At 36.4% G+C, this 22975-nt stretch overlaps 1 protein-coding gene across 1 annotated transcript in view; it reads left to right on the forward strand.

The window, feature by feature from the left end:
- Positions 1-317: 317 nt before the first annotated feature.
- kcnh1a (potassium voltage-gated channel, subfamily H (eag-related), member 1a) overlaps positions 318-22975 on the forward strand; it is a 47694-nt gene continuing 25036 nt past the window's right edge. The window contains exons 1-9 of the mRNA XM_051133300.1: positions 318-483; positions 1511-1537; positions 5573-5696; positions 7771-7877; positions 8129-8257; positions 8330-8448; positions 11370-11762; positions 18983-19009; positions 21971-22400. Of these exons, the coding sequence (XP_050989257.1) occupies positions 411-483; positions 1511-1537; positions 5573-5696; positions 7771-7877; positions 8129-8257; positions 8330-8448; positions 11370-11762; positions 18983-19009; positions 21971-22400 (1429 nt within the window). The 5' untranslated portion in view covers positions 318-410. The remainder of the gene's footprint in view (positions 484-1510; positions 1538-5572; positions 5697-7770; positions 7878-8128; positions 8258-8329; positions 8449-11369; positions 11763-18982; positions 19010-21970; positions 22401-22975) is intronic.

The raw sequence follows: 22975 nt of genomic DNA on the forward strand, positions 1-22975 counted from the left end.
AAATGATCAGAATTTTCATTTTAGGGCGAACCATCTCTTTAAACTCCTTTGTTTGCAAAAACAAAAAGTGTTCGAAGAAATAGCACACACACCAGCAGATGGCAATAAGAGACTGGAATTGGAATTTTATTACGTTCAACAAACGTCTACTACGACGAATCAGCGCCATCTTTTGACTCACATTGGAACACCTATACCTCACACGAGTCAATAGATGGCGCTGTTTCGCCAGTTTAAGCCGTTCGCGGAGGCTCAGTGGGGTGGAGGAGAGAGGAGAGCGTGAGGAGAGCCCCGGGTCCACACATCACTGGATGCGGCAGCGGCATGTGGACGACAGACACACCGGAGACGTGTGCGGGTACTTTATGCTGACCGGTCCGGGCTCTCACTGGAGCGCATGACCCGCTGTGATGGCCGGGGGACGCAGAGGACTAGTGGCCCCACAAAACACTTTTCTGGAAAATATTGTCCGACGGTCTAACGGTAAGACGCACCGCCACATCCAAAGCAGCGCACATACAAAAAGACTATCCGCGGTAGTGTCGCAGATAAAACAAAGAAAAAACAAACTTTTGGGTACACGAGTAAGAGACTAAGAAGAAACCTTTACATAGAGATAACATACTTTTGACAAAATACTTAAATAACTACACGAACTAGAAAGTTAGAGGTGTCATTTTAGGCAGAAAAAAATGTTATGCAGGTGCATTCTGTAGTGAATTCGTCTAATTCTTTTTTTTTTATCTGAATATAGGAACAAACGTTAAATATACCGTTCTATCAGTGCAAATCGTTTTTTTAGTATTTTTTTATTATATAGCCTATAAATAGGCTATATATAAAATGTATTTATATTTGTATAGTAGGCTTTAAAAATTATGAGAATATTTAAAAGAAGTAAAATACTTAAAAAAGAGGCTGCAGTAACATTGAGATGTTATTCCATATTCTCTGCGTGACAGCAAGTGCTGCTCTATTCCCTGTTAGACTTGTTCTCATACATCCTTCCATCAGCATGCTTTGTGGGATAGAGAACAACTTTAGGTTAAATTAATATTTAATAGCAATTAATATTTAAGAGTGCTGAAAGGTTGAAAACTGGCTGAGGATCTTCACCAGCACTATCTGTGAGACCAGACTGTGTTCTTGCACCCTCTGTAAGCTCCTTAAAATAGAATCAAAGATCTCTCTTATTGATGTTTATCCATCAGGACCGCTTTTCTTATTCATGCAGTTTCATGCATGCATATGGTCATTTAAAACTAATCGAACATCAGATGTTCACAACTGCCCAGTGGACACAACCTCTGCCTGTGCCTTTAAAAACATCAAAAAGATGTACTTTTTATTTAGGTAGGATTTTTACTAAGTGAAAACACTGATGTATGACCTGCTTGGCCATGTAGGGTTACTGGCTGCCTTGGAGAAGAAGAACAGGAGGATAAATTCCTCTTCCTCTATGGTGTTTGTGTATTATTTTAACTCTTTTTCTGTTTCCTTTAACTTCCAGTTTGGACATTATCACATAGACACACAGGTATAAACCTCACTGAGCAGAACACTTGTGCTTTAACCTCTTCCATCCCTCCATTATCTCTCCTTCTCTCTTTCTCTATCTTTTGCTTTCTGTCTTTCCTTCCCTCCCTCCCTTTCTCTCTCTCTTTCTAGTTCCTTTTCGCCATGAAATATTGTTCTATAGCAATTTTTGTTAATTTACAAACTGATAGTCTGAATTTGAATGAAAAGCCTGATTAAACTCTTTTGGGGTTTAGTGTTAAACTGGTTTAACAGTGCTGTTGATATTTCAAAGCTGGTGAAAATAACCATGCAGATGTTGCTCCCTGGTCCTCATTCAGCGCTGACAGCACTTGCTGTAAAATAACAAATGTTGGCATGGAACGTTTTTCCTCCATAGTGGTGCGTGTGAGTCCACATGTGTGTGTTTGTTTCAGTGTGTGGAGTGAACTTCCCGTGTTCATGCTCAGTAGAGGAGAACTGTGCTCTGTGGCAAATCCACCACCATGCTCTTAAATCAATTGATATCATAGATCTGAGTTTCCCTTCACTTCTGATTCTGATGCTGCCCTTCCGCATTGCTCATTTCACATTTACCCTTCACAAGCATTAGCCATAGAAAGATGAAATGTCTGTCTGTGTTTCCGTCATATGTGCAAAGTGAAAAATGTTGCCATTCATGTTATTATGTCTGAATGAGGTGAAGGACATGTTTTATAATGAAATATAAATATATACGATGTTGGGGGGAATGTAAAAGTTATGTAATCAGATTACTTTTTCAAGTAACTAGTAAAGTAATGCATTACTTTTACATTTACAAGAAAGTATCGAGTTACTTTTTCAAATAAGTAATGCAAGTTACTTTTTTTTCCCCATTTATTCACTGATACCTCTCCTGTCCCACATTGAGAGAAATTAAGAGCGAGGTGTAGATCAAAGACACTTGCTTAAGCCTGAGGCTTATTAATTTCACTTTTGGTGTGAAAGAGCTTTTACAGTCAACAAAAATATAACTTTTGGGTTTTTAGTTATTAAAAATAAATAAGCAATCCCAGCCCAGGTGACAAAACGCGACACAAACGTAACATACACTACCAGTCAAAAGTTTTTGAACAGTAAGATTTGTAATGTTTTTAAAGAAGTCTGCATTTATTTGATCCAACGTACAGCAAAAACAGTAAAATTTTGAATTTTTTTTTTTTTTTTTAAATAACTGTTTTCTATTTGAATATATTTTAAAATTATTATTATTATAATGTTGAAAACAGCTGAGCAGATTTTTTTCAGGTTTCTTTGATGAACAGAAAGTTCAGAAAAACAGTATTTATCTGAAATAGTAACATTATGAATGTCTTTATCATCACTTTTTATCGATATAAGGCATTCTTGCTAAATAAAAGTATCATTTCTATCATTTCTTTTCCAGAAAATAAAAAATTATACTGATTCCAAGCTTTTGAATGGTATAGTGTATAATGCTGCAAAAGCTTATTATTTCATATAAATGCTTTTTATTTCAGATAAATCTTTGGATTTTTCTATTTATCAAAGAATCCTGAAAAAATGTACTGAACTGTTTTAAATATTGCTTATAATAATAATAAAAAAATGTTTTTTAAAGAGCAAATCAGCATATTAGAATGATTTCTGAAGGATTATGTGACACTGAAGACTGGAGTAATTCAGCTTTGAAATCACAGAAATATATTCAAATAGAAAACAGTTATTTTAAATATTAAAAATATTTCAAAATGTTACTGTTTTTCTGTACTTTGAATCAAATAAATGCAAGCTTTGTGAGCAGAAGAGACTTCTTTAAAAAACATGAAAAATCTTACTGTTCAAACTTTTGACTGGCAGTGCAATGCATTACTTTCTATGAAATGTAACTAAATAATGCAATTAGTTACTGTTTTATTGTAATGCATTACTTTTTAAAGCAACTTTCCCCAACACTGTATATATATAACTGATTGCAATTTTTATATACAGTGTGGGTCAAAAGTTTGGAATTCAAAACTCGAAATAAACAGGGTTAAAAAAATGCTGAGGTAAACAAACAAGCAAATCTGTGACACTGATTACAGAAAATTCTTCATTTTATGAACTTTACTGTATGTAGATACGTAGATAAAAGGTACCAAGACCGATGAAAGTCATGATGCTGTTTGTGGTTTACATATTACGTAAGGACACCGCTTACATAAGGGCAGTTTCTTGCTTTTAAATACTGGAAAGGCCTTCACTGTCCCTCATTTGTGACAGACTACAGATTCTAATTCTTTTATCTCGGATTACAGGTTGTATAGTGTTACCGTGAGCTTGCTCAAGCTTTGAGATACACTTTGTTAAAAGTGCTACTGCCTTACTCAGCAGCCACTAAATCACTACTGTCAGCTAATCAGCCTGATAGGCTGCTTAACACGCTAGCCACAAACACACTAACATTGACAGACATCAGAGGAAAGGTTAAAGCAAGGTTACAGAGATGGAGCCCATTACAGATGACCCTAGCACAGAGAGTTTTCAACACAGACTTTTGGACAATACACAAAGGAGTAGAAGTTCCAGTTTAGGCTAATTGAGAATGATTGTGATATTCCAGAACAACACTAAATGACTCTGTCTGCAAGGACTCCTGTGCATTTGAACAATAAAAAGATTAATAAGAGACATTAGCAGAGTGGTTGAAAGTTTTGTGAAGATGCTGGGGTATCAGGTTGTTTGCTTTAGCTACTTTCTCACAGTAATATGGATGTCAAAGAAGTTCATTTTGTTCAGCAAGAATTTTGATATGACACACTACCGTTCAAAAGTTTGGGGTTAGCAGGATTCTTTGCTTGCAAAGTCTGTATATATTTGATTGAAAATACCAGTAATATTGTAAAATATTTTTGCAATGTATAAATAACTGTTTTCAATTTTGATATACTTTAAATGTAATTTATTCCTGTGACGCAAAGCTGAATTTACAGTAGTCATTACTTCAGTCTTCAGTATCACATGATACTTCTAATAAGAAATCATTCTAATATGCTGATTCGATGCTCAAGAAACATTTCTTATTAATATCAATGTTGAAAACAGTTAATATTTTTGTGAAACCAGCAAACTTTTTTCAGGATTCTTTGATGAATAGAAAGTTCTAAAGAAGAGCATTTATTTGAAAAAAGAAATCTTTTGTAACATTATTTACCATGTCTGTTTTTTGATAAATCTATCTTAGCTGCATAAAAGTATTTAATTTAAGGCCCAAACTTTTGAACGGTAAAATATAAGCTTTCACATTTCAGCTTATACTTGCCAAAAACTACAGGAACGGGATACATGCATATAACCGAAACACGGCTGTTTATTTTGGTGGGATACATAAGACAAGTTTTTATTTTATTTTTAAAATTGATATTGATAACAGTGATAGTTTAGGTGGAATATATAGGTTTAATCAAGTGTATCTTAATTACTTGCCTATAAGTGTCTCAAACAAAACTCTTGAATACCTTAAAAGATTTTATATTACAACCAGCGGTTAGTTATTTCTTAGACTTTCAAACACAAACCCATGCACTCTGACTTCCATTAATTACAGTAAAGCTGGTTAATTATATTTAAACCAATGTTTTTCAGTTAGAGCTTTCTCATTTTAAATGCAGAATGGATCACAACAGTCTGTGGGTGGTTTGTGGGCTGTGAGACTACCATTTCTGTCTGTTCATTTCAACAAGAAAAAACCTAGTCAGGAAACTGCATCTGGATAAGAAGATGTCAGAAGAAACATTTAGAGATAAACTGGTTATTTTAGTTTGAATGGGGTTGTACTCTAATGTAAGACTACTGTGCATAACTTGGGTACAGACCAGTAAAAATGAAGCTGAAACTCTCAGTGTTGTCATAAACATCAGATCAGTGGCTTTCGGCTGCCGTGACAGTGTTCTCCCATCCTGCCTCATGTGACATTATCATAGCGACTGACCTTTAGTTTTCTTAGCGTTGACTTTGTGCCTGGTTCCTCTCACCTGTTTCCTCCCCATACCCTCCTGTGCTCTTTTCACAGACACAAACTTTGTGTTGGGAAATGCCCAGATCGTTGACTGGCCCATCGTTTACAGTAATGATGGCTTTTGTAAGCTGTCCGGCTACCACCGTGCTGAGGTCATGCAGAAAAGCAGCACTTGCAGGTATCAGACTTCATGCATAGATGTACTATTTTCATCATATTGATCACATTTATAGAACCGTAAGTTCTTGTAGAAATGCACTTGAATTCAGTGTACATTAAATTTACTGTTTACAGTATTAAATACTGTATTAGATAACACAGTATACAAGATAGTACAATATTGTTTGTAATGAAGTATGCCCACAATACAATCCAGTATACATACAGTACAATATTGTATTACATTATGCAATACAATACAGTACAGTATATAGTACTACACTATACACTGTGTAGAGAGGAATATGGGTAGCTAGAGTGCAAAATAATTAAATAATAATAAATATTTTTCAGCAAGTAGGTTAAAAAAAAAGAAATTAATACTTTTATTTAGTAAGAATGCATTATTCAAAAGTTGCAGTACAGTATTTCAAATAAATGCTGTCCTTTTGAAATTTCTATTCATCACAGAATTCTAAAAAATGGGTCGCAGTTTCCACAACTATTTTATAAGCACCAAATCAGCACATTAGAATGATTTCTAAAGGACCTTGTGACAGTGAAGACTGGAGTGATGACTTGAAAATTCAGCTTTGTCATCAAAGCAATACATTGCATTTTTAAATACAGTAAAACATAAAACACTTTAAATTTGGGTCAAATAAATACAGCCTTGGTGAACATGAACTTGGAGTTTTCTTCAAAAACATTAAAAAAATCACAAGGTTTTAACCCTTCAACTGTCAACGTCCCCTCTGTAGGACACCTAAGTTTACTTCACCATTACAAATAAATCCTAATCTAATCATGAAAAACTATATATCGTTGGGAAGGTCTAAGACTCCTAAACATTTATTTTACCAGTCTTTTGTGTTGGAAAAGTAAAAGATTAATTTATGACAAGAGTGCACGTCAAAATCTCAACCTTATAAGAAGTTCTGACCTTTGGCACAAAAGATTTTCCTCGTTGTCTTTTCCCCTATCACGCAATAGACATCTTAAGAAATTATATATCAACTGAAAACTTAAAATCTCAGAATTCATCCTTTGAAAACCATTTTAAAATCAGACATTGCATTACCATGGAAATTGTACATCAAAATCATATTACAAAATGTTTTCGCTCATGAATTACAAAAATTTAACTTTGGCTAGTGCATTTTCTTGTCTATGTTCAAGATAGGGAGTGACAGTTAAAGGGTTAAATGCTAGTGTGTGAACACAGCTGAATAACATAAATTAATTTGTAAGCATGTATTCTGTTACATACACTTTCTGTAATTTTAATAATTTCCTATGAGGCAGTTTTTGCAGATGCTAAGTGTCAGAAATGGAGTTGTAAGGGTGAAAGTGGCTGCCTTCTGTGGGGTTGTAGTTTAGTTGTTAAGCCAGAAAGCTTTGAACTCTTACTTTTCCTTGATATGCCAAACACAAGACAAGCTCATTAACATTACAGCTCCAGATGTTTCAAAGAGAAATACATTTGTAGAGTCTCTCACATGTATCATTCCGCCTTCTCTTCCTCTCTCATTACAGCAAAACTGGACTAGTTTTCAAAAAACTTTGATTTTCTCTGCCCATCATGACTTAAAAAATTCCTCTGAGCAACAGACCCACCCATTATCCACCCATTATAGTTAAAAAAGTCTTAGTTCACCCAAAAATGAAAATTCTGTCATTACTTACTCAACCTCATGCCGTTCCAAACCCGTAAGACCTTCGTTCATGTTCGTAACACAAATAAGATATTTTTGATGAATCCAAGAGCTTTTTGACCCTGCATAGACAGCAATGAAACTACCATGTTCAAGGCCCATAAAGGTAGTAAGGACATCGATAAAATAGTAATTTTATGAAGCTACAAGAATACTTTTTGTATTTTAAATACAGTTGTATTTTATTCAAAAGAGCAGCATCATCATTCTGATAAACGTCTCCTGTGTTCTACAGAAAAAACAGTTAAATGGATTTAGAATAACATGAATTAATGATGACAGAATGTATTTTTTTTATGTCAAACTTTATAGTGAAACAAAATTCTCACTGCTTGAAAACTGTCTCTGATTGTGATTTACATTTCTTTTCTCTCTCAGCTTCATGTATGGAGAGCTCACAGATAAAGACACGTGTGAGAAAGTTCGGCTGACTTTCGAGAACTATGAGATGAACTCGTTTGAAATCTTGATGTACAAGAAAAACAGTGAGCAATGCACACACACATACACACATAGATGCACACACAACTGAGCTGTGAGAACTCGGAGCAGGAACACAGCAATCCTGGTGCATAAATTTGTTATGCTAATATATTAATGAATATGCATAAATCTGTAAAACAGAGACAAGACCGTTTTATTCTTTAATAGAAAATAACTTCTTTTTTTTTTTCCTGACATGCTATCTGTCACAGATTTACAGCATGTATAAATGTACGTGGTCGTGTTTTTCCAGGAATGCCGGTTTGGTTTTTTGTGAAAATAGCACCTATACGAAACGAACAGGAGAAGGTTGTGCTCTTCCTGTGTACGTTTAGTGACATCACAGCATTCAAACAGCCAATCGAAGATGACTCCTCTAAAGGTACGTGATGTTGTATATATACATCAGTACATTAGAGAGTGAATGTTTAATGTGTGTCATATCTGTGTTCAGGCTGGGGGAAGTTTGCTCGTCTAACCAGGGCTCTGACCAGCAGTAGAGGGGTCCTGCAACAACTGCAGCCCACCGTACATAAAGGAGAGAATGTACATAAACACTCGCGCCTTGCGGAGGTACGTCTCTGTGTGTGTCAGTCTGATATGTTTCATTTTACGCCTGTGATTGTGCATCAGCATGTTGTTTGCATCCATCCGTGTCAAAGATCAAACTAACACTAGGGCGGCTATCCTCTCACACTGTGTGTTTCCAGTACACAGACTCTTCCTGCAGGGAGATTAATAAGATATACGGGGCATTTTTGAATAGTCTACAAACCAGAATCAGGAATTAACATGAATTTGGAATAAAAGTGCCTCTAAATGTGAAGAAAAGACCCAGAATTGTAAATATAGGGGCCAAAAAAGTCTCTATAATGAATTCAGCTGGAACATATGATACGTTCAGTTACATTTTATTCTAGGCCTAGCTAATTATACCAATATCCCATTCAATGGAGCTGCCAGATTGGTTTCTGTATGATCCAAGGTGACAGCAGACAATAAATAACAATATAATATGATCAATATAAACTCACTACAGTATATAATCTGCTCCAGCCAGTCATTTACAATAAATAAGTAAAGGGAGAATGTACAGTCCAGTGTATTTGTATGACTACATAATTAAATAAATTATATATTAAGTTATTTTTACTTTTTTTATTATATTAATTGCAGAGATAGCAGAGAGACTACTATACAGTATTGCCATTGACAATGGCCATTATTCAGAAATATTTCAAAGCTGAATGTCACGATCGGCCAATCAGAATTAAGAATTATCCCAGAGACATGTATTAATAAATTATATGTAAATAATGAAAAATTTAATTAATATATTTAAGAGGAGACACTGCAGGCAAAAATTTCAAATTTTTGTTTTTTCTAGTGGACTAGTGGAAAGAAAACATCACAAAGACACTCTTAAGTGTTTCTTTTACAGCACTTTATCTATTTGTGTCAATAGATCTCAATTACAGTACATATTTTTAAAGGCCCTTTTCTCAAAATAAGTTTTTTTCTCCTATACTGAACCATAAATCTCCACTTCAGTAGCTCTTATACACACCAGACTTGACATTTGTATTTCTGTTTATAAGGGGATTATGAGGGATTTGTTCATATATAATTTGCTTGATTATATCCAACATTTTATTCCCCCCAAAATTTTGAAAATACTTTGTTTTCTGTCTGTTCTAAGTATTTTCAGAATTATGGAGTGACAAAAATGACATACCCAAAACTCCCTCTGTAAAAACGTTTGACTCAAATATGTCAAAAAAATTAAATAAGAATTTTGAAACTGACTTCATCCAGTGTTTAGATTTTTGTACTAGAAATTAATGCAAATGAGCAAATTTTAAATTATTTATATGAAATCAGTTAAAACATTAATATGCATTTGTTTAAATGAAATGTATACATTTGTGTTTGGGATTTTTTCATGTGGTATCTGGACCTAAAATTTACTGTAAAAATACATATAAATTAACATTATTTAACATTGTGGTGGGAGGAGCAAACGACAGACACAGTGGGTGTGATGTCAGGCCTCGGAGAGGCTTTTATTAAACATAAAATAAACAAAAGTTTCCAAAAAGGGGGCGGAGTCTGGCGGCCGCACTCGCTTCCCGCTGAGGCCCGTGGCGCGATGGGCAGCGGCTTCATCTAGCGCAGGGGTGTCAAACTCCAGTCCTGGAGGGCCGCAGCCCTGGAGAGTTTAGATGGAATCCTAATTAAACACACCTGATCCAACTAATCAAGTCTTTCAGGCTTAATTGAAAACTGCATAGTATGTGTGTTGGAGCAAGGGTGAAACAAAACTCTGCAGGGCTGCGGCCCTCCAGGAACTAAGTTTGACATCCCTGATCTAGTGGCTTCGTCCACCTTGGCTCAGGGCACTTCCTGGAGATTAAACGGCCCGGCATCCTGGCCCGTCAGCCGTCTCATGGATGCAGGTCCGGCAGCTCGTCACTTCAACGGCGCTCGTTCCCTCAACGCTCCGTTCCTGGACCCACGAGGACACCAGTGTGCATGCACGGGGAAGAGACAAGTCTCCCGAGGAAAGGCGCGCTCGCCATTTCAACAGCGGCGGTGATGAGGCTTCATTTGCGGCAGGTTTGCCTCATCACACGCCGCCAGACCTGCCTGTTTTGGCGCCCCTCCTCTCTTGCACGCCCACTCCCGTCGGGAGCCTGGTGAAGGGTGGCGATTAAGGGACGGGATGATGATAATTAGGGGGGAGGCAGCCGACTCGTCATAAACATTCAATTTAATTAATTGAAACTTCTTAATGTTGATTAAATGAAACTAAATCCTCAAGGTAACATCTATAACATTTTTTTGGATATTCATTCTACAATAATATATAATGTTAAAGGGCTAGTTCACCCAAAAAGTTAAATTCCGTCATTGAATTCTGTCATTAAACACATTTGGTGTTGTGTACTCTAGACTGACACGGAAGAGTAGAAATTGTTAAATAAAGTCATTATTTTTGTTTCCTTACAAAAGTACAAAAGTATTCTCGTAGCTTCATAACATCATGGTTGAACCACTGATGTTACATTGACTATTTTAACGATACTACCTTTCTGTGCGTTAAACGTGGTAGTTGTGTTGCTGTCTGTGGAGGGTCAAAACCCTCTTGGATTTCATAAAAAAATATCTTAATTTGTGTTCCAAGGGTGAACAAAGGTCTTACGGGTTTGGAATGACATGAGGGTGACTAATTAATGACAGAATTTTCATTTTTTGGTGGGCTAACCTTTTAACATACATTTATTCTAGGATGGTTTATCCAAAATGTCCATTAAAAATTTTAGTCAGTGACAAAGCTTCATCTGTATCTGTTAAACAGACAAGATGACATGTTTTACAGGATGTGATTTTTCTTTGAGGTGAGTCTCCTGTAAGCCAAGACGGGTCATTGCTCTTCCTCTCCACTCAGATAAATGACCATCCGCTGTCTCTCTCTTTGTCTTTCTCACACACAGGTTCTCCAGCTGGGCTCAGACATCCTGCCCCAGTACAAACAAGAGACGCCCAAGACCCCTCCTCACATCATCCTGCACTACTGTGCCTTTAAAACCACCTGGGACTGGGTGATCCTCATTCTCACCTTCTACACCGCCATCATGGTGCCCTACAATGTCTCGTTTAAAACCAAGCAGAACAACGTCACCTGGCTGGTTGTGGACAGCATTGTGGATGTGATCTTTTTGGTAGACATTGTACTGAATTTCCACACCACGTTCGTGGGCCCGGCCGGGGAAGTGATATCAGACCCAAAACTGATTCGCATGAATTACTTGAAAACCTGGTTTGTGATTGACTTGTTGTCCTGTCTGCCTTATGATGTCATCAACGCCTTTGAGAATGTGGACGAGGTCAGTACAACACACACACACAAACATGAAAAAGAATTAATCAATTATCGGATCGAAATGTCTGTTATGACATTGTTTTTCTCTGGTTTTCCAGTATGCTGAAGTTTATTACTTGTTTCTCACAATGTTTAAAGCAAGGAGGTATATATATAGAATGTGTTTACATAAAGCAGCAGACTGCAATAATTCAGAGAGAGGAACGTGTACGTTATGTAAGATGTGTCAAGTTAAGGAATTTGCAAGTGAACAGAAAGACATTACAAATACAGTCAAAAATATATATTTTTTGTAGGCCGACCTAGAAGTTAGCGTCACCCTGGTTTCCTCAGCCAAAAGGCAATAGGATTTTTTCCCATTGGATTTAGACATTGCAGAAAAGAAGTTCTGTCTTCTTATACATTGTTCATTTAGGTATTTTCATCAATTTTACACACCTTTTATGAATTCTGAATGAATTTTTTTAATCTTAAAGTTTACGGCCTACCTGCTTCTGGAGTTTCCCAGCAGTAAACGCGACTTGACACGATAACACGTGAAGGAAACAATGCATTGATAGCGTCACAGTGTTGATGCTTTTACAATCTGCTTACAAAAACGAAGATTCACATATAATGTACTCACCCCCTTGTCATGAACTTCCAAAATGCAGTTTAAATGCAGCTTCAAACGATCTCAAATGCGGTTGTAAATGATCCCAGCTGAGGAAGAAAGGTCTTATCTAGTGAAACGATCGGTTATTTTCATTAAAAAATAAAATACTTTTTAATCTCAAATGCTCGTCTTGCCTTGCTCTCCCTGAACTCTGTGTATTCTGGCTCAAGACAGTTAGGGTATGTTGAAAATCTCCAATCGTATTTTCTCCCTCAGCTTCAAAAATCATTTCAAAATCATCCTACATCGCTGCAGAAGTACCGACCCAGTCTTTGCAAAGTGAACATGCAAAGAAGATCAAACACCTTTAACAAAAAAGGTAAAATAGTGATATGGGATGATTTCGAAGTTGAGGGAGAACATGAGATGGGAGTTTTTTGACATACCCTAACTGTCATGAACCGGAACAAAAACAGTCCAGGCAGAGTAAGACAAGACAAGCGTTTGGCATTAAAAAAGTATATAAACTATTATTTTATTTATTAAAAAAATCGTCTTTCTTTCTCGGCTGGGATCATTTACAACCACATTTGGGATCGTTTGAAGCTGCATTTAAACTGCATTTTGGAAGTTCAAAATCGGGGCACCATACCAGTCCATTATATGGAGCAAAATGCTGAGATGTTTTCCTCAAAAAACATAATTTCCTTACGACTGAAGAAAGAAAGACATATAACAGAATATGGATAACAAGGGGATGAGCACATTAAATGTGAATCTTTGTTTTGGAAGTGAACTTCTTTAATGTGATTTTTTAAAATTTAAAATGACTATGTTAATTGTTTTTTGTAAGACTGTGTAGCATTCTAGTGGCAGCAAGTCTGATCTCAGATCAGTGTTGTACAGTGAGTGATTCTGAATCATTTTATTTGCCTTGGTCTACACATACTGACCAACAGCCTAGAACAATTGCTCATTGACACAATATTGACTAAGGATCCAAATAGAAAGTCTGGAAGTACATACAAGTAATTACTTCTTGTGCCACATTTAATGTTTGTTACTCCATTTCATAAACACATTTTATTTTTTCAATTTGTTTAATATCTATGGATTTATGCACAAGCTTTCTATGCTGATTTAGGTGGAAATTGGTGCAGTTAAGATGAATGGATTTAAATTAGCTAAAACAAGGCAAGTTGTGAATACTACAAATTTACTGTATGGGGACCTGAATGCATTATAAGATCAAACAAAATATTTAACAATAAACAAACACGCAAGGGACGGGGAAGCCAAAAACATTTTTATCCCATGTGGGCTTAGTAATAGACATGAAAAATGCCTTTAAGAAAGGAACAACTGAAGAAAAGCATTGCACTACCCTGCTGGCTCTCATTACAGAGAAAACCTAGCAAGCATTGATGTTACAACTCAATAGTCTAGGGGAGATCTTAATACGTTGCTACCTAGGGTCTGCTCATAACTATCTTCAGATTTTATTTTAAATGCACCAAGGGGAAAGGCAGCAACAAATAAACAAATCTAAATCCAAAATATAAGCACACTTTGAGGTTAAAATTTTTTGCGTAGCTTTTTTTACGTACCCCCAAACACCTGTTCAGAATAGCAAATAGCTATTAAACTTGCAGCCTTGCAACATTTAACTGTCTGAGTGCTTTGTGTGAGGGATAGTATTTGAGCTTGTAATGGAGCAAATCTTTGGTGCTAATTAATATTGATCGGGACACGTGAGAGTGAAGCACACAAACCCTTTCATTGATCTCAGCCTAAGAGTTCATTTCTTTGCTATCATATTTACAGTCTAAATTTGTATTTAAAGCATAAAGTGCTTTTGAGTAGAGTTAGATCTTTATTTGTGCACCTCACTATAATTCTGTGCATGCATGTCTGTTTTGCTCGCTGGACACGGGTGATGGTATGGCAAAGTTGGGGACTGAATCAATGGTGTGTGATTCTCTGCCGGTGCGGTTTGGAGTCGGTGTACTGGATGAAGCTTTTGCTCTGGATCAATCTCTGACCGTATAACGATTTAAACTGAGCTGCCTGTCTGCATTTAATTGAACTCACAATCAATTTCCGCCACTGCACAGAGGATGAGCACAATCTCTCTGACCAATGTTAACTGCTGTCACACCTGCATGCCACAGCATTCAACAATTATTTGTGCTTAAAGGAATAGTTCACCTGAAAATGAAAATCGGGTCATTATTTAAAAGTTGGCATGACATTATAATTCATCCTGTCTATTTTTTTTTTAATTCAATGTGATTTTTTTTTTTTTTTTTTTCAGAATTTTTATTTTGAAGCAAACTATTACACACACTCTCAAACCCGCACACTCAACTCAAGTTACAAATGAATATGATACCAGCACATTCACCCACTCAGACGCTCTTCCCTCCCACTTCCACTGTGTTGTACGCACACACGCACAAATGCAGGATCCAAGCTTTCATCTTGCCCCTGGGCATATGGCTTTTCAGAGGGGCTGTCAGCACCAGTTTACCGTGATCAGCTACATCAAGTTCATCAGATCTGTCTGCGCACGCTGCCGGGCTTTGAGCTCAGCACAACCATCCCAAAGAAACAGAGCACCACCATAAATAACGGCATCCTTAGAGAGTTACGCAACACAAGGCGAATTAGATCCCGAGGTGACGACTTTTTGATGGAGAATAATGCACCCTGTCTGGCGTTTGCTTTATGATTGATTTGTATTTAAAACAGCGGAGGAAGCAGGCGGTACATTTAAGTTCACACTGAGGTGAACCTTAGACAAATTTATTTGTTTACATTAGGAAAAAAAAGCAGCAAATACAGCTTTTAAATGTTTTTTCTTTTCAAAGCTGTCTGCAAAGAGTGTGCAAAGAGAAGAAATTTATATATTTTAATATGCACTACCCATACTACGGTATATTGTATAGAATGTGAAGTTGGGATTACGCAAGTCCTCCTGCAGTTCCGACTAACAAAAAAAAAAACACAATTTGTTGAGTCAACTTAAAATAATTTTTTACCCTGCTGCCTTAAAGTTCAGTCAACTCAAACAAGTTTAGTCAACTTAAAATATTAAGTTGAACTAAGTGACAACTTAGATATTTGAGTTGGTTTGTTAAAATTTGTTTGTTAAACTTAAAAGCTGGGCTTGTTACCCAGCTGCTTTGAATCTTTTTAATTTTTTTAAGTTGAATCAACTCAAATATCTATGTTGTTACTTAGTACAACTTAACATTTTAAGTTGACTAAACTTTTTTTGAGTTGACTGAGCAGCCGGATAACAAATTATTTTAAGTTGACTCAACAAATTTTTTTTTACAGTGTATGACATGATGTGCATTCAGGTGGTTAGAATAAAAGAGTAACATTGGACAATTTTATTTTAGTTGAACTTTTTAGTTGAAGTGTTTATTACCTAAAAAGATTATTGGCCTGGAAATCCTGGTTCAGTTTGGCCAACCACAAATGCCTTTTGTTCCTCAGACAGTGTTTTGCACTCTTCTCCTTGATTTGCTATACATTTTTTCAGTCTATATTGCTCCGAAGTGTTTTTCCGGTATTTCCCGGTATGTCGCCAATATGGCCATATGATGACGCACTGTAAAAACACTCTGTGAGGGCGTTTAGCATTAACTTATGAAAATGAAATGCAAAGACTGTCCATTAACTGATACACTACCGATCAAAGCTTTGGGGTTGGTAAGATTTATTTATTTTTGTCTCTTATGCTCACCAAGTCATTAAAAATACAGCAATATTGTGAAATATGTGTACAGTTTAAAACAACTGATTTCTATTTGAATGTATTTTAAAATGTAATTTATTTCTGAGAGCAAAAGTTTAATTTTCGTTAGCCATTACTCCAGTCTTGAGTGTCACATGATCCAGAAATCACTCTAATATGCTCAAGAAACATTTCTTATTATTGTAGATATTGTATTATTGAAAAAAGTTGTGCTGCTTAATTTATTTATTTTTTTTTTTGTGGAAATCATTAAATTTTATTTAGGATTCTTTGCTGAATAGAAAGTACAAAAGAACCACACTGATGTTAATATGTTATTTTATAACAATATAAAAGTACTTAATCTAACAGTTGATCAATTTAATACATCGTTACTGAATAAAAAAAAAAAATATATTTTCTAAATAAATAAAATCTTAGACTTTGGTATAGTAGTTCATGCATTTTAGTGTTCTTGTGCTGCCACAGGGAATGATGGGAAATGTAGTTTTGCCACACAAGCCGCTGAACTCATAAAATGCCTATATTGACCTTAATTAGTCCCGCCCCTTTTTAGCGCTGCGTTTGCTGTCTTCTGTCTACCGGTTGTATTTCCACAGTGATCTGACGGATTTATAAATGAACTGCTTGTTTTAAAATCTGGTTTACTGATATTTGTTAAAACTGTAACGGAGTGACTGAGACAAGAGACATGCGGATCCATATGCAAAGCTTTATTTTAAAGACGTGGTCATAAATCTGGCAAGGGCTCAGACAATGGCAATTAGGTATAAAGAGAACAAGACTAAAGTATAATCCAAGACAGGCATAGCTCAATTGACGGCGAACATAATCCAGAGGGCAAGGCAAATGTGTAATCCACAAACAAGCACTAATCCAAGCAAGGAGCAAACAAATGACAAGATGATAGATAAATCCAAGAACAGGCAGGAGATCAGGAAACAGGTAATCAGGCAAAACTAGACATGACTAAACTAGACAAGAGCTAGGAACTTGGAATTATACACTGGAACAGGGAACTGGTTTCGTAAAGATGCTAACGCTAGGAGAGATAAACGCAAACAACACTCTGCGATCTGAGAAGGATCTGGGTGGGTGTTAAATAGTGTGTATAAATGGCTACAGGTGAGAGTGTAATTGGTGAAATGGAACCTGGGAAATGTAGTCCGGGAGCCTGTGTAATAGGAGAGTCAATGCAATGGAAGAACGACCCCTAGTGGCACTCGGACAGAAGGCCTTAGACGGAATTTGTGACAAAGACATTTTCTTGAAATATTACAATGCTCACAATAACTTTTGTTAACTCTACAATACATAAATCCACTTTACCAGCTAAATTCTTCTTAGACAGTGATGCCATAAAGATACATAGAGCTGCCGCACAAACGGAGACAATATTTTAAAGATGGTGACGCGCTTGTTTCTCTAGTGAATAAGGTCAATAGAGGGTTTGCACTTACTTGGTCAGTTTGGTCAGTTATTTGGAGATACTCTAATGTAAAAAACAGCATGGATAGCATATTTGATGTACTGAATACATTGTGCTGCTAATTTATGTTGTCTAAACCATGGAAAAAATGTGTGGAAGCTGCTAAATCATATAGAAAAGGACTTAGTAAGCAGGCAAGGGCGCAACATTTTGACAAACTAAAGTCAATAGGTGGTAAAGATACGTATGAGCAGTATTAATTAAGATCGGAAATGATAAAAACAAACATGAATGTTGTCAAGATTCTTGCCCTGGAAATCCTGGTTCAGTTTGGCCAACCACAAACGCCTTTTTATTCCACAGACAGCTTTTGGCACTCTTCTCCTTAATTTATTATAACTTTTGGCAGTCTATAGTATGTTTTTCCCGGTCCGACCGATTAGCACAGCCCAAAACATGACAAAAATTTCCCATTTTGACCAGCAATAATCAGCAAATATGCGAGTTTCATTAGATTCAATGGCATTGTTTACGTTCAGTGCTGCCATTATGGCCGACTGGTGACGCATTGTGAAAACACTCTATGAGAAGTATTGTCTACCAAGCTTTATCACAGTCTTTTTATATCAATAATGAGCCTTCCATCATAATTGTTTAATTAACACGCCCCCCATCGCTTGCAGAAAATCCACAGCTTCTCATTGGCAATTATGACATTGTGGTGGCATTAATGAGTGTTCACCTCATAAATACTTCATTATTCCAACATAACCTAAAGGCAGCATTAGTGCTTTACAGATCATTGTATGCAGAAATTGCTTGGATGGGAAGTGTGCATTAACAGTGTCACAAACTAGCACACTATGGCGCGTTATCCTACTATACACTCAAAAGTGCGCACATTGTGATCAGCAAATGATGCACAGGACATACTTTTAGTGAACAAGAGAATGCAAATTGGAACGTGACCAGTATTTTTGTCTCTCAAAGGACAGACACAAGGACCAAGCATTCATGTACGCACACATCTTTCTGTTCCATCATCTGGTACAGGTGCATATTGTTATGGCCTACAGGGAGAGCTGTGTGGTTTTTAATAATCGAAATCCTCCTCAGGTGTTTCATTTCAAAACTTTTGTTTGCATAATTATCTTATGTTGCATAACCCTCGTCTGATTTCACAGAGACATCTGTCATCGTTTCGCATTGCCTTTGCAGCAGAAGCTTGATTATTAATGTCTGCGATGCCTGTAACAGTCCAGGCTCTGCTTTTTCACTCTTGATTCAAAGCGCCATGCTTTTGTTTGCAATGACTGTTCACGTATTCTTCTGTTGACCATTGTCACTCTCTTTTGTTTTCTTTTTTTCCCTCCTCATCCCTCTTTCTTTTTGCATGCCCCTTGCACTGCCTGTGTTTGTTGTGGGCGAATGAAGAACTGGAATCATCGAGCTGTCACTCAAGTAGGCCTTTCATCTCAAAACTCGGCATTTGATTGATATGCTGTGCCTCAGGGCATCAATCAGACATTGATGTAAAACAGTATTAGACCTTAGTCTATTATTTCATGTTTTTAATCAAATCAGTCAACAGAATTTTTGTCATTTAAATGTTTGTTGTGTATCGTTTGTGGGTATGTGTCAGTGTTTGTAACTCAGTGGATGTGTTGATTGGTACATAAGGGTGTTTAAAGGAATATTTCACTCAGAAATAAAAATACTGTTATTATTTACTCCTCTTGCTCTTACCGGAACACAAATTTTAGAAATATTTTTGTACCTCACTTAGTTTCATACAATACTTAATGGTGACCTCATCTATTAAAAGGATAGTTCACTCAAAAATTACTCACCCATATGTCGTCCCAAACCCGTAAGACCATCATTCATCTTCAGAAGGAAATTAAGATATTTTTGATGAAATCCAAGAGCTTTCTGACCCTGTATAGACCCAGAAAGGTAGTAAGCACATCATTAAAATAGTCCATATGACATCAGTGGTTCGACTGTAATTTTATGAAGCTACGAGAATACATTTTTGTGCAAAGAAAGCTAAAATAATGGCTTTATTTAACAATTTCTTCTCTTTTCTCTTTCAAAAAAGTGTTTTTGTAGCTTCATAAAATTAAGGTTGAACCACAGATGTCTCATGGACTATTTTAACAATGTCCTGACTACCTTTCTGGGTCTTGAACGTGTCAGTTGCATTGCTGTCTATGCAAGGTCAGAAAGCTCTCGGATTTCATCAAAAATATCTTAATTTGTGTTCTGAAGATGAACAAAAGTCTTATAGGTTTGGAATGACATGAGGGTGAGTAATTAAAGACAGAATTTTCATTTTTGGGTGAACTATCCCTTTAAACTCCAGAAAGAACAAAAAGCACCATAAAAGTAGTCTATAAAACTTATTACAGGTCATCTGAAGAATACACCAAAATATGTGACCTTGCATCACAAAACCAGTCGTAAGGGTCAATTTTTTAAAATTGAGATTTATACATCATCTGAAAGCTGAATAAATCTGAAAAAAAAAATGTTAGGATAGGACAATATTCAGGCGAGATAAAACTATTTGAAAACCTGCGTGGAAAAAAAAAATCTAAATATTAAGAAAAAGATGAGTAAATAGTGCCAGAATTTAATTTTTTTGGGAGAACTATTCCTTTAAAGGAGAAGTGCACTTCCAGAACAAAAATTTACAGATAAAGAAATTATGTTTTTTGAGGAACACATTTCAGGATTTTTCTTCATATGATGGACTTCATTGGTGCCCCGAATTTTGAACTTCCAAAATTCAGTTTAAATGCGGCTTCAAACGATCACAAATGTGGTTGTAAATGATCCCGGCCGAGGAAGAAGGGTCTTATCTAGCGAAACGATTGGTTATTTTCATAAAAATAATACAATTTAAATACTTTTAATCTTAAACGCTCGTCTTTTCTTGCTCTTCCTGAACTCTCTGTATTCTGGTTCAAGACAGTTAGGGTTTGACGAAAAACTCCAATCATATTTTCTCTCTCAACTTCAAAAGTAAATCAAAATCATCCTACATCACTGCAGAAGTACCAACCCAGTCTTTGCAAAGTGAACATGCAAAGGAGATCAAACACCCTTAACAAAAAAGGTAAAACAGCGATATAGGACAATTTTGACTGACATGAACCAGAAAAAAAGAGCAAAGACAGGACGAGTGTTTGACAATAAAAAGTACATAAATTTTATACATTTTTATGAAAATAACTGATCGTTTCACTCGGGTGGGATCTTTAACAACCACCTTTGGGATCGTTTGAAGCCACATTTTAACTGCATTTTGTAAGTTTACACTTAGGGCACCATAGCAGTCCATTATATGGAGAAAAATCCTGAAATGTTTTCCTCAAAAAACACAATTTCATTATGACTGAAGAAAGAAAGACATGAACATCTTGGATCTTGGATGACAAGGGGGTGAGTACATTATCTGTAAATTTTTGTTCTGAAAGTGGACTTCTCCTTTAATAAAGCATCCATGCACAGCAAAAATACTATCCAAAATATCCTTTTTCCACAAAATGTCCTTTTAATTTTTTTACATTCAGCAAAATCGCTAAAAGAAAGTGCCTCATTGTTTTCTCTCCGAAGAAAACAGTTTAAATCAATAGATGATGTAATTTGTATATCTACCCAGCGAAATCCCTAGATAAAAAGATCATCATATTCCTGATCTAAAAGTGTGTGTGATAAAATAAAATAAAAAATACACATATACAGTCTAGGGTTACAGGGTGATTTTGGCTTGAATATTTAAAACAGACATTATACATATTTAATGTTATTGTTGTAGCCATTCCCTAAAGCAAGTCTTTCCTGTAGTGTGTATTGATGTCCTTGTGTGTATAGTAGTTTGTTTGATTGACGTGCACTCAACAAAGCTGTTTTATTCATGAACATGGGCTCATAGTTCACCCAATAAGGAATATATAATAAATAAAGCAATAATTCACCTGAATTTCAAATTAAGTCATCACTACAACTAGTAGTGATTCACCTTTTTGTTCTGTTTCTCAGAATAACGATTGCAGAAAAATAAATAAAAATCATGCTTTGACAACACAGAAGTACACTTTTAGAAAAATAAATCGTAGGTTATTTTTGAATATATTCCAGCATGTTTGTTCAGATCTGAGGAGTTCTTTGTTCTGGTTGCTCAGGTGCTGTTTCAGGCTCTCTGTATTGTTGATTTCAGAGGGTTGGCTTGGCAGACGCCTGTGCATATTTATAAACGCAGAGAATCTGTGCTAAGAAAGACAAAGCACTTTTATTTAGACTCAAGAAAAAGTGTTTACATCTGATGGATGGATGCATGGATGAAAACATATCAACACTGTATGCTATATGCATGCTGTATGTCTAACTCTCTCTATCTCTCTTTCTCTCCCTTAGGGTATCAGTAGCTTGTTTAGCTCCCTGAAGGTGGTTCGGCTGTTGCGTCTGGGCCGGGTGGCTCGGAAACTAGATCACTACATCGAATATGGCGCGGCTGTTTTGGTTCTGTTAGTTTGCGTGTTTGGACTGGCGGCCCACTGGCTGGCCTGCATCTGGTACAGCATTGGAGACTATGAGGTTCTGAGCGAGGATCGTGAAAAGGTACGTCCGGAAAGCTGGCTTTATATGCTGGGTGAGACCATTGGGACACCCTATCACTACAACGTCAGCGGGACGGGAAAATGGGAGGGCGGACCTACGAAAGATTCAGTCTACATCACATCCCTGTACTTCACCATGACAAGCCTGACCAGCATTGGCTTTGGAAATATTGCTCCAACCACAGATGCAGAGAAGATCTTTGCTGTGGCCATGATGATGATTGGATGTGAGTTGAAAAGCTTTATTTCATTCTCATAAACACCTGATTGAAAAAATAGTGTTGATAAGTCTAAAGCCTGTTTTTAATGGTAATTGTGCATATAAGTAGCGTCGGTACAAGCAAGTTCAGGGCTCAGCAATACCGAGGACACATTGGCCAAGTTTTAGGCCAGTTGACAGAACTGTCATACATTTTTTGAATATTGGCTGCAAATTCTGCTTGTTAACTTTTTAAACTTGTCAGCTAGGCAAAATGTTCTAATTGGCCAAGTTTTTAGCTACAGAAGGAACTTTGATCAGTAATCACATTACCCCCTCAGTTTTGTTTTGATTCATTTGTGACCATTTTTGCTGACTGTGGCCGCTACCTTTCATTTGGTTCTGTTAGCGAACAGTGATTTGTTACAGAGACAGATGGGAGAAATAATGGAGCGTTGACTTTAGAGATGATGCCTGCAGGGTCATCCACGACGGGGCTATCGCAGAACACATTGCCATTGAGCTGTGATTCACCACTCAGAGGAAAATGAGTCAGTTCCATTATATGTGCTATTAAACATGACCAGCTGCCAGTATGCTGTT

Source organism: Labeo rohita, chromosome 17, assembly GCF_022985175.1.
Source record: "Labeo rohita strain BAU-BD-2019 chromosome 17, IGBB_LRoh.1.0, whole genome shotgun sequence".
Taxonomy (NCBI): Eukaryota; Metazoa; Chordata; class Actinopteri; order Cypriniformes; family Cyprinidae; genus Labeo; species Labeo rohita.